Here is an 11795-nt window from a genome sequence, read left to right as displayed (position 1 = left end):
CCAATAGGCAACATCATAATTGAAGTTGCCAGTTATTTTACTTGGATCTGCAGTCAACACCCAGGCTAGCAGCAGTTAAGAAATAAAAAATGTGTTGTATTGAAAAAAACTCTGTTGTCAAGGAAGGCTCTCAGTTTAAATATTAAAGTGTCTCTAAGGCAAGCCAAGAGAACAAATAGTTATGTCTTGGAGAGGGTGCAGTCAGAGTGCTCTTTGGAGGCAGGAATGTTGAGGCTTTGCCACACATACTCTGGGCATGTTGCTAGGTAGGAAGTACTATTCCTTGGAGAAGGACATGATGCTGGGAAGTGGAGAGGCTCCGCTAATGAGAGGAAGACTGTCAGCCAGGTGGATTGACATGGTGACTGCTGCAATGGGCTCTTAGGTGTCAGGAAGTGTGAGGGTGAGTCAGGATAGAACAGGGTTCAGATCTTTTGTTCACAGGGTTGTTATGAACCATACTTGACTCAACGATACCTAGGAACAATAACAATCAAAGCCATGGTATTTTTATTGGCTCGCTATGTATCTGAAAGTTGGGTAATAAATAAGGATTACAGAGGAAGAATTGATGGCTTTTGAATTGTAGTGTTAGAGAGGAGAACTGAATATCCCCATGGACTGTCAAGAGATCAAACATGTCTGTCTTGGACAGCTAGAGTGCTTTTTAGATGCAAAAATGGTGAAGCTTCTCCTCTTATATACCACAGGTATGTTGTACTTGCAAAAGAAGAAGAAGAAAGAAGATGGAAGGAGGAAAAGGAGGAGGAGGAGGAGGAGGAGGAGGAGACATCTTGCTGGAAAGGGTAAGAGGAAGACTCCCAAAAAGATGGGTTGACTTAGTAGTGACTCTAACAATGGGCTCAAGTATATCAGTCACTGAGAATGTTACAGGACAAAGTTCAGACCCGTTGCTTAGTTACTGTGAGTTGTAATTAAGTCAGTGGCACCTAACAACAAACTCTATCTTTCTCTGATAGAGCAACTGGTGTGTTTGAACTGTAGACATTTTTGTGGTTTGCAGCTAGCTTAGTACTGTTAACCACTTTATCACGAAGTAAAAAAAGAAAATTCTGAACATATGAGAATTTTTACAAATTATTGCGAATTTGCAAATATTCCTATTGTTAGATAGAAAAAGAGTTGAGGAGGAGAGGGGAGAAAGAAAGATGCTGGTCCCAAGAATTGAACAGGCCTTTATTGCATTGTCTGAGAGGGAAGCCAAGTGACCATGAGGGAAGAAGGTCAAAATGGCAGGAGTTAAGTGTAGTTTCTTTTTATAGGGGTCTTAGGAAGGACTAGTTAAGAGGGTATTTCTCTTGGAATTTGGAACTTGGGTTTGGACTTTTTTGATCTGGCCCAGATCCTTATCAAGATCCATTGTCTGGCCTAGTCTTTTGATAAGGCCACCTTAGATCTTAAAAGGGACTGCAATAGAACTGATGATACACAACCTGTATTCAGAAAGGATTTCATACAGCATTATATTGAGAACAATTAAAATAATACTTAACAAAACACATAACCTAAATTTAACCTAAAGCATAGTCTGGTGTGAGTGAACTTTAGAGTCTGTTTCCCAAAATCGATTACATTCTTCAAATTAGCTCAAAGTCCAAGGCAAAATGACGCTATTATTATTTTGATTATTGCTTGAGTCAAAGTCAATTTATAGAAACTAATTTTTTCAAGGCCCAAGGTTCAAAGGCTATCTTAAGTGCAATAGTCCCAGAGTTATTTGCACTTAGAGGTCCTTGACTCCAAAGACCCCAGAAATCTGGATTCTAGTATTGGTTTCTCACAACTGTTTATTGTGAATTCCCCACAGAATCTGCAATGGTGGTTGGTTACATGGTTAGAAAAATCAAACCTTATTTCTTTTATGAGTCTGTGAACAACTTCAAAGTTCTTAATTGTTTCTTCTAATAAAAAACTGCTTAAATGTTCTGTTTTTAAAAAATCAATTAATTGTAAAGGGATAAAGTTGGAGTGCGAAGGCAAGAAAGTATAGCTAAGCAGATTGGATATGGAAAAAATTTTGCTAGTAACTAAATTAGGAAAACCAATACCACACTACAGCCGCTTTGTGAAGTTAAAAAGACTACATGCTCTCACATGACGTCAGCGTGGCCTCTCAGTGCCTGAGGATGCGCCTCTCGCGAGAGGAAAGACGGACTATGCCCCACGCACTCCCCGCCCTCGCCCCCAGCTCGACCCAGCCCCTTGCGTGTGTGACGTCAGGACGTCATGAGTGTCGGCGGCGCGGCGTTGGGGGCGGGTCCGCGGCCGTGCGCTGGTGGAGGAAGTGTTGCGGTGGCTTCTCTCTGCGCCCACTGCCAGCTCTTGGGGCGCAGAGAGGGACCTCACCGCCCCTGCCTCGCACTCTCCTCCTGCTGCTCTTCATGTGCCCAGGAGCCACCTTTCCCCTTCCTCAGGCCACCGCTTAACCCGGGGTCTATGGAAGTAATGGAAGGACCCCTTAATCTGGTAAGTGACCCACAGAGGATCACGTCCTCCCTGGGGTTTCTTTGCCTTAAGAGTCTGATCCCGCGCCCGGCGTGCCAGCAGACCTACGAGGCCTGGAAGCGTCTTTGGAGGGGACGGTCCCAGAGGCGGGGGGCAGCAAGCAGGCCGTGTCCCTCAGAGGCTCGGAGTACGCCACTCAGACTTTGTCCCCGACTCGGGCACTTCCGAGGAGTTCCTGAGTCCCCCTCACCGCGGTGGCCGGGCCACCCCTGCTGCAGGGCCTTGGCCGAGGGGAGGTCACCAGCCGGTGGGTGCCGACACCTTCCCGAAAGGCCGGGGCAAAAGCCTCAGACGCCACGTAACTGCTACCTGGGGAGGCAGTGAAGCCCGTCAGGGCACAAAAGGGGTCTTATCCTGATGGTAACTTCTAACACAGGGGTCCTCAGGCTAGGCCTTTCCATACTTATTCCTAGTAAACATTCAGATGCAAAGTGAGCATCTCTCATTACTTCACCTAAATTAGAGATAGCTGGGTTAAAGAAGCATCCTTATTTTGTGCTTATTTTCATCACGTTCAACATCATGAGAATATGATAGAGGTTTACCTTTCTCAGAAGTGCTGCTAGCCCATTCTCTATTATAGTTTTAGTCTTTTCAAGGGTTGCCGTTAAAAACGCAAACACACTTAGTGCTTTCTGGACTAGTCACTGCATCTTTTGGTTTCCTAAAGATGGATACCGGTTTTGGATACAGTTAAGGAGAGCTCAGGTCACTTAAGGCTGCAGACAGAAGTACCTTTTTAGAGTAACAGGTATGCTATTTCCTTGTGATCAAAAGAGAAGACATAGACATAGTACTTCAGACTGAAACCTTGAACTCTTCTAGTGTGTTGGAAGAGCCCTAGCCTGGGTCCTAACTTACAGAAACAGTAGACCCTGATGGTTAAAAGCATAAATTCTGCAGTCAGAATGCTGGAATTTAATTCTAGTTTTGCCACTCAGTTAGTTGTATGACCTTGGGCAGGTTACTTAACCTCATTAGGTTTCAGGTTTCTTTTAAGCTTGTTGTGAGGATTAAAGGAGTAAATAAGTGTAAAGTCCTTAGAACAGTACCTAGTACACATAAGAGTTAGCAATTATTTTAACCAGACCATGAGGCTTCATCTTACATACTTTGGACATGTTGCAAGGCAGGATCAGTTCCTGGAGAGGGACGTCTTGCTTGGGAGGCTGGAGGGGGACAGCGCAGGAGAGGAAGACCCCCAATGAGATGGATTGATTCAGTGACTGGGGTAATAGGAATAGGTCTGTTGAGACAAGATTGGCAGGGTTTAGGGCTGATGTACATAGGGTCGCTATGAGTCGCAGGCAACTGGAAGGCGCATAACAGTCTTTAACGCAAAATCTCATTTGTAGAATGAAGATTTGCACTTGTTGAGCATTAAAAAATGAAATATTTCAGAACCTAAAACTGACTTTCTCAAATATTGAGTCCTAGGTTAGTTATACTCTGAGTATCTTTACTATACTCCCACTGACAGGAGTTGTTTACGTTTAGAAAAAATTTTGAGAGGAAGACTCAGAAATCTCTTGGATTCTTTGTTTTTAAGATGACATAAAATTTGCTGTTAATGGTTGGCATAGTATTGAAACTTCTTATTAAAAACAACAAGCAGTTTACAAAGGGCTTCAAAGTTCATGGGCTCTTGCAAAATAAGCATTGGTTCATTTCCAGTTATTTTTCACATTATTTAACTGCAGCCTGCAGGAGAGCCACAGCCAAATGCTTCATGCTTGTTTGGTGGATTATAAAAAGACTAAAGCTGAGTTAAGAATTAATTGTAGGTGGAGCAACAAAATACTTGTTTAGGAAAAGTAGTTAGATGATGGAAATAGTCTTTTTTTGAAGGAGAATTTTAAGAAGAGTCCTGGTAAGCAGGCTAGCATGATCCCATAGTTCATTCATTAAATATATGTGGACAAGTTTAAGAAATTTGGTATCTTGTTCTTAATGTGAAATTTGAAAAGAAAAAAAAAATCCAACTTCCACCTCAGCTTTTTACTGGTAAATAATGATGAAATAGAGATTAGCATTTACCCAATTGTTTTTAACTGCTGCTAAGCACCAATGATGGGTCCGTGAATTTGTTTATATTCCTGGTTGTAGATGACTTGGGTTTTGAAGACTAGCTTTTTAAGTGCTATTCAAATTAGTGTGAGGTCGTAGCAGTTTGAGAAGTAGTTTGCAGTGCTGTGATTCAGTGAGTGAAAATTCCAAGTCATACATAAATTTTTGTTACAGTTCTCAGTAGCATGTAAGTTTTTCTGATGACCACCTCACTCACGGGGTTTGAGTCAGTTTCGACTTCTAGCCACCTTCAATCAGTTTTCAAGGCTGTAAATGGAAATGAGAGAAGTCTGCCCATCTTTCTCCTGTGGAGCAGCTGTGGATATGAACCAGAGATTTACACCCTTTAGATCCTGTGACATCCTCCTCATCTCTGACACACGAGAGCCCATTGGTACAGTCCATTTCAATGGGGGTCTTCCTCTCCTTCACTGACCCTCCATCTTTTCAAGCATGCTGTTCCTTTCCAAGGAACAGTCTCGCCTAGCTACATGTCCTAAGTATGAGAGCTGAAGCTCCACCATCTTTGCCTTGAAGAAGCACTCCGACTGTGCTTGTTCTTTTGGCAGTCTATGGGACATTTCGTGCTCTTCTCCATCACCACAATTCAGAGATCCCGGTTCTGTCACCCTTAATCATTGTCCAGTTCTTTGACAAATTAACAGGTCAGTGAGAGGACCATGGCCTGAATCAGGTGCACCTTAGTCTTAAGACTGACATCATTGCTCCTAAGCATTTTGGAGAAGTCCCTAATAGCCACCTTGCCCAATGCGGCATGTTTCCTGATAGCATAATCCAAATTTGTTATATTAATTACGACTCATTTTACTACACGGGTTTGTGATCCAGCACCTTCAGAGCTCTTGGACTCTTATAAGAACTGCTTTAGAGTTTTACAGATGAATAATCCTAGGCAGAATTAAGTAATTACTTAGCTAGTGATTAAAATACAGTATGAGTTTTGCCTTATCTTGATATGACTGACCTCTTATGGTCATATCAGTGTTTACTTCTTTACTGTGCTCATTTAAAAATTGTTTCCATTTCTGTATGTTTCTCATTTGTGCTGAACTGTAGGTTCACTGATTTTTTTGAATTTTATTTTAATGTTTAAAATTATCTACAGTAAATACCTGTAGACTTGGTTCCTCTTAGACCTTAGTGTTTTGGGGTTTTTTTTTGTCACTGCAAATTGTCAGACCTTGGCTTTTAAGATAGGATGGAAGACACTCAATTTAAAATGTTTTACTAGATAAAACATAATGCGTTTTAATTCTCTTCTTTATGAAGTTTGTCAAAAGAGAAAAAGGTAAATTGAAAAAAAAACACACAGACTTTGGGCTCTGATGAGATTCTTTTTACCTCATCAATTTATCCTTCAGATTTTTCAATATATGGAAAAATTAAAACAAAATTACTTAACTTACATATAAGTATTTCTTTCCATCATTTACTCCCCCCTATATATTTAATTTTGGTAATATGAATTTTGTTAGTAAATGTCAAAACTAGTTTGAGATAATTCCCAGCTCTTTGACTTTTTTTTTTTTTGGGTCAACTTGGGAAGTGATGTCAGATCTTAGTAATATATACACACATGACTGGTATTCATGTTTGTTTTCTTAGGCTGCATACTCTTAAGGAGAAGGACCATGTGACTGCTTTGGCCACAGTTGTATTTCATGTGTTTACCTTTAAGAGTACTGAGAAAATACTTGTTGAATAGCTGAGCTTCTGCCTAGAATAGTCCGATCACGTGAGGTAGTTAATAAAGCTTCTTGCTTTTAAGTTTCTAATTAAGAAAAAGAATCTGATGTCATTGCTGTAGACATACCTGGAGTCTTTGTAACTATCCCACATTAATTATATGGCTACTTCTCTCTGTTTTGTGATGAATGGTAATATATTTTCTTTAATTTTTTTTTTTTTGTAAAATCTTTTAAAATAAAAAGAGGCATTTTGAAGGCCCTGAGGTGTCAAGGAAAATTGATCACATGTTCCAGCCTTTGCTAGGCTTAATGACATACTTTTTTTTTTTTAATGACATACTTTTGAGAGTACTAAAATGCACCCAGTGATTGTTGAATGCTGGGATTGGAATTGGGTGTGTTTTATATATGAAGGGGGTCCACCAGGGATGTGTTCTGTCTCCATACCTTTTCAGTCTCTATGCAGAACAGATCATCCAGGATGCTGGGCTATACAAGGAAGAATGTGGCATCAGGATTGGTGGAAGATTCATTAACAACTTGAGTTATGCAGATGACACAACCCTGCTTTCTGAAACTGAGGAGGACCTGAAGCACTTGCTGCAGAAGGACAAGGACTATAGTCTTCAATATGGATTGAAGCTCAACATCAAGAAGACAAAGATTCTTACCACTGGGCCAATTGGCAACATCAGTATGGATGGTGAAGAGATTGAGATAGTTGACAGTTTTAATTTGCTTGGCTCCACAGTCAACACTCTTGGTACCAGCAGCCAGAAAATCAAGAGACAGATTGCACTGAGAAAGTCAGTTAGCAGCCAGTTGCTTACCCGCTGTCCTACCAGGTCTCCTTAGGATTTGACAATAAAAAAATAATTTGATGACTCTTCTGTTAAATTTGTGATGTTGTGATGCTGCTACTTTTTTGGTTGTGATGCTCTATGATAAATTTTTGCTGTGAAGGACCTCTCCAGAGTGCTAAAGAGCAATGACGTCAGGCTGGAGACTTAAGATGTGCCTGACCTGGGCTATAATCTTTGCAGTTGCATGCTATGCATCAGAGAGTTGGACGGACAGTGACTAGAGATTATAGAAAGAGAATTGATGCCTTTGAGCTATTTTGCTGGAGAAAAGTGTTGAATATACCATGGACTGTTAGGAGAATAAACAGGTTTGTCCTGGAGAGGGTGAGACCAGGCTGCTCCTTGGAGTCAAGGATTCTAAAGCCTTGTCTGACATACTTTGGGCATGTTGCAAGGTGAGATTAGTCCTTGGAGAAGGATATCATGTTTGGGGGAATGGAGGGACAGCGCAGGAGAGGAAGATTCTGATGCGATGGATTGTTTCTGTGATTGGGGTGGTGGAAGTAGGTGTGTGGGAGACTGAGGTTGGCACAGGATAGAGCATGGTTTAGGGCTGTTGTACATAGAGGGTCGCTGTGAGTCGCAAGCTATTCGACAGCACATAACAACAACAACAACAACAACAAGAAGAACATATTTATTGGTAATTAAATTGAAAACCAGACCCACTGCCATCAAGTTAGCTTACTTTATATTGACCCTGTGGGACAGGGTTTCACTGTCCTGTAAGGTTTCTTAAGCTATAAATCTTTGTGTAAGCAGACTGCCACACCTTTGGAAGAGCATACCACTGACTTTTCAGTTGGAAGTCAGTTGTCCTACCAGGTCTCCTTAGGGTTTGACAATAATTTGATGACTCTTCCGTTAAATTTGTCATGTGTCCTGCTTTTTTGATTTTGATATTCTGTGATCAATTTTTGCATAATCAGACATAAACATAACATGTATATGTACTTTAAGGTAAAGCTGCTACAATATGGAGATGCCTTAGTATTGTGCAGAAAGCACAGACCCTCTGTAAATTTTACCAAAGCAAATTAAAACTTTGTTATACATGTTATACTCAGATTTTTAAAATGCAGTTTGTGACTCAGTAAATTGATTTCACAACATAACAAGTAGGTTGTGGCCTGTAATTTGAAAGATGCTACACTAGATTCCTAGTGTTGTCAAAGCAAATGATGGCAGTTCCCAAAAGAAGTAAGCTAAAGTAGAATTGTAACACTGATGTGTCAAATGTGATAATGGTTATTCATGGTGGACAGTGTTTGGTGGAGCTCCCTGATTAAAATAAGCTTAGAAGCAGGAGTGGCATCCACTTCTGATAGAGCTTGCCTCCAGAAACTCTGAATGTGGAGAAACGATGAAAGTTATTCAAGTGTTCTGGTCTTTAATTTATAGGGTCACTATGAGCCGTCTATGACCTAATGACACTTAACAACAACCACTACAACAAAGAAGAATATTGAGGAAGAAAAAAGCTAACAGTGGGAAAAGCTAATCTTTAGACTTTTTATAATGATAAAGTCTTCCTAGACTTCTCTAACACTTGAACTTTGTTAGATATGATTGTATTATACTGGTTTATGTGACAGTTTAGTGCTTAATGTTAGAAATTACTTGCTGCTTGTTGCCTGTAGGAGACTCTTAGTAAGGTGATTGGGAAAAGGGGTGTAAATGAGATTTCTTCTTTGCTTCTCATGGAAGGCCAGCACAGAATCAGGATTATTTCATATTTTTCCATCACATTCTTTTTGGTATTATCTTTAGACTCTCAGATGTTCCTTTCCTTTTCCCCATATAACTTTCCTCAAAGACAGAATTAAATAGAAAAGTCATATTGTTGGAAAAGATGGGAATATTGACACTCACTTTAGAGCAGTCTTTAGAAGTGGAAGGGATTTGCCAGTGAAATAGTCAGTTAGTGATCTAGCTGTAACTGCTAAGAGTTTTGGGTAGTTTGGTTTGGTGTTTTGTTTTTGGTGACATGCTTTGAATATCCATTTCATACTAAGCCCAAAGGAGTAATTTATTTGACTCCAAAGAAAGGTGCTGGAATGACAGCCATATGATATGTTGTTGATGTGCCATCAAGTCACTTGCGACTCATAGTGACCCTGTGTATAAGAGCTCTGAACTCTGCCCTATCCTGTGCCAGTCTCACTGCCGCTGACACACCTACTCCTATTACCATGTCAGTACATCTCATCTGGGGTCTTCCTCTCTAGTGATGTCCCTCCATTCTTCCAAGAATGAGATCCTTCTCCAAAAACTGGTCCCTCCTAGCCACTTGTCCAATGTATGTGAGATGAGCTTAAAAATCTTTGCCTCCAAGGAGTAGCCTTGGTTTCACCCTCTCCAGAACTGATCTGTTTAGTCTCTTGGCTGTCCATGGTATGTTCAATACTTTTCTCCAGCTCCACAACTCAAAGGCATTGATGATTTTTCTATCATTCTCATTCTTTGTCCAGCTCTTTGATACATAGCAAGTAATTGTGAAGATGATGGCTTGGTTCAGGTGAGAGGTCCCTGACAGCAGACATTCTCAATGCAATTTGTCTTTTTATTTCCCAGCTGCTGTTACCAAGAGTTTGAGTGTGGAGCCAAGCTAGCTGAAGCGGTTAACAAGTCTCAGTTTCTTCTGTCTATCAGCATGCTGCCGATTCGAGTAGTGAGATTCTTTGTTTTCTTAATGTTGAACTTCAATCCATATTGAAGGCTGATGTCCTTGACCTCTGCAGCAAATGCCTCAGGTCCTCCTCAGTTTCAGGAAGCAAGGTTGTGTCATCCTCATAGCACAGGTTATTGATGTGTCTTCTCCAGTTCTGATGCCAAATTCCTGTTAAAGTCCATTCTCCCAAATGATCTGTTCCATAGATAGATTGAAAAGGTATGGAGATGGGATCCATCCCTGAAGTACATCTTTTTCTGATTTTGAACCATGAAGTGTTTCCTTACTTTGTTCTGACACTGCTTCCTGGTCCAAATACAGGTTTCACATAAGCACAATCAAGTGTTCTGAGGTTCCTGTTCTTCTCAAGCTTAGCACAATTTGTTGTGACTCACACAGTAGAATGCCTTTGCATAGTCCTAAAAAACTTACAGTGTCTGGGTCTCAGAGTCAGGATTCTCCATTTTCTGCCCCTCTAGGCCACATTGCAGACCTGTGTTACCCCTCTAACTGCTGCATATCACATTAGTTAGAATTATTGCATACTTGATATATTTTGTTCCTAAGTCTCAAAAATCTACAGGAAAGTTTTTTTATGGTCCGGGGACCAGGTCATTTAGAGAATATGATAACTTGCATAGGAATCAGTTGGACTGCCCTGGAAGAACAGTTCACAGAGAATAATGGTGCATGTGCAGAGTGTTGGCTCTTTTTGAGAAAGCAAGGCCTAGGAGGGAAACATTTGTACAGAGCACAAGAATGAATTGCTTATCATTATTAAATTCAGTGAAAAGTTTCTGTTGGCAACATCCACAACACAAAAACCAGTTCCCATGAGATCAGACATGCCACCCACACTCCCTCACCTACTTCTGCTAATTTTAATGCTCACTAGCCCTCTTAAGGTTCTCACTGCTTTAGGACTAGGTCTGAAATTTGTTGAAGTGGCCATACAGAGTGCATCCCCATACATAAGATATGGTTACAGTTTAGGTTGGCAACAGGAAAAAAAAGTCAGGACAGCTCATGTGTACTTGAAGGTTCTTGTACCTTCAGCCATGTGTCCTAGGTCAGTGGTACAAAGCTAGTCCTGACAGCTATTGTGGCTTCTCTCCCCCTACAATATGCTTAAATATAAGCTCTGGCTCCCTGGGCAGCATTTCCAGGCCATCTTGATCTCATGTCAGTCTCTAGTTTTCCACTGTGACTATTTTGCTATGGAGCTTGGTCTGACTGGTAGGTTAATCTTGGGCCGTGAAGGACACACACTGCATTCCCTTTTCTTTGACCTTCCTGATAGTGAGATGACTAGTTTCTGCTGCTGCCCCTGCTCAGTTCAGACCTATAGCAGAATGGCAAAACTGACCAATCCCCTTAAGGATAGACTTATATACCCTGTCCTACCTACCCTTGTGGTCAAAGACAGTGATCTAGGAAAGCAATTTTCAATAATCTATGGCATGATGGAGAATAGGAACATTCTGGCAAAATGTGCTAAAGACTGGATGGATGAAATAATTTATAGACATTGAAAATGATACATATAGGTGGAATTTCTGAATAGTACAGTCAGGATGCTCAGCTGCAAATGAAAAGTATAAATAGATATTCAAGACCCGAGGATACCTCTGGAGAAAAGCCTGGCAGTCTACTTCTAACATTAGCTACAATATCCCTAGTACCACAACCCCTTCTAAACCCAGCCTGTACATCTGGCAGTTCTCTGTTGACGTGCTGTTCCAGTCGTTTTTGGATAATCTTCAGCAGAATATTGCTTGCATGTGATATTAATGATTTTGTTCTATAATTCCGCACTCTGTCAGATCACCTTTCTTTGGAATTTGAACAAATACAGATCTCTTCCAGTAAGTTGGCCAGATTGTTGTCCTTCAGATGTGGTGGGAACTTCTAGGGCAGCATCTGTTAGTTGAAATAAATCAATTGGTATACCATCAATTC

At 40.8% G+C, this 11795-nt stretch overlaps 1 protein-coding gene across 1 annotated transcript in view; it reads left to right on the top strand.

Annotated features, from left to right (window-relative positions):
• Window positions 1–2304: 2304 nt before the first annotated feature.
• The window catches only part of NRBF2 (nuclear receptor binding factor 2), a gene marked incomplete at its 3' end in the record, with an annotated part of 28756 nt that continues 19265 nt past the window's right edge, over window positions 2305–11795 (top strand). Inside the window, exon 1 of the mRNA XM_006889057.1 lies at window positions 2305–2487. Coding sequence (XP_006889119.1) covers window positions 2458–2487 — 30 coding nt within the window. The remainder of the gene's footprint in view (window positions 2488–11795) is intronic.

This window comes from Elephantulus edwardii, unplaced genomic scaffold (genome assembly GCF_000299155.1).
Source record: "Elephantulus edwardii isolate Elephantulus edwardi_28Jun2011 unplaced genomic scaffold, EleEdw1.0 scaffold00074, whole genome shotgun sequence".
Classification (NCBI taxonomy): domain Eukaryota; kingdom Metazoa; phylum Chordata; class Mammalia; order Macroscelidea; family Macroscelididae; genus Elephantulus; species Elephantulus edwardii.
Note: the sequence above shows the minus strand (reverse complement) of the source record. Positions and strands in the feature narration are given on the sequence as shown.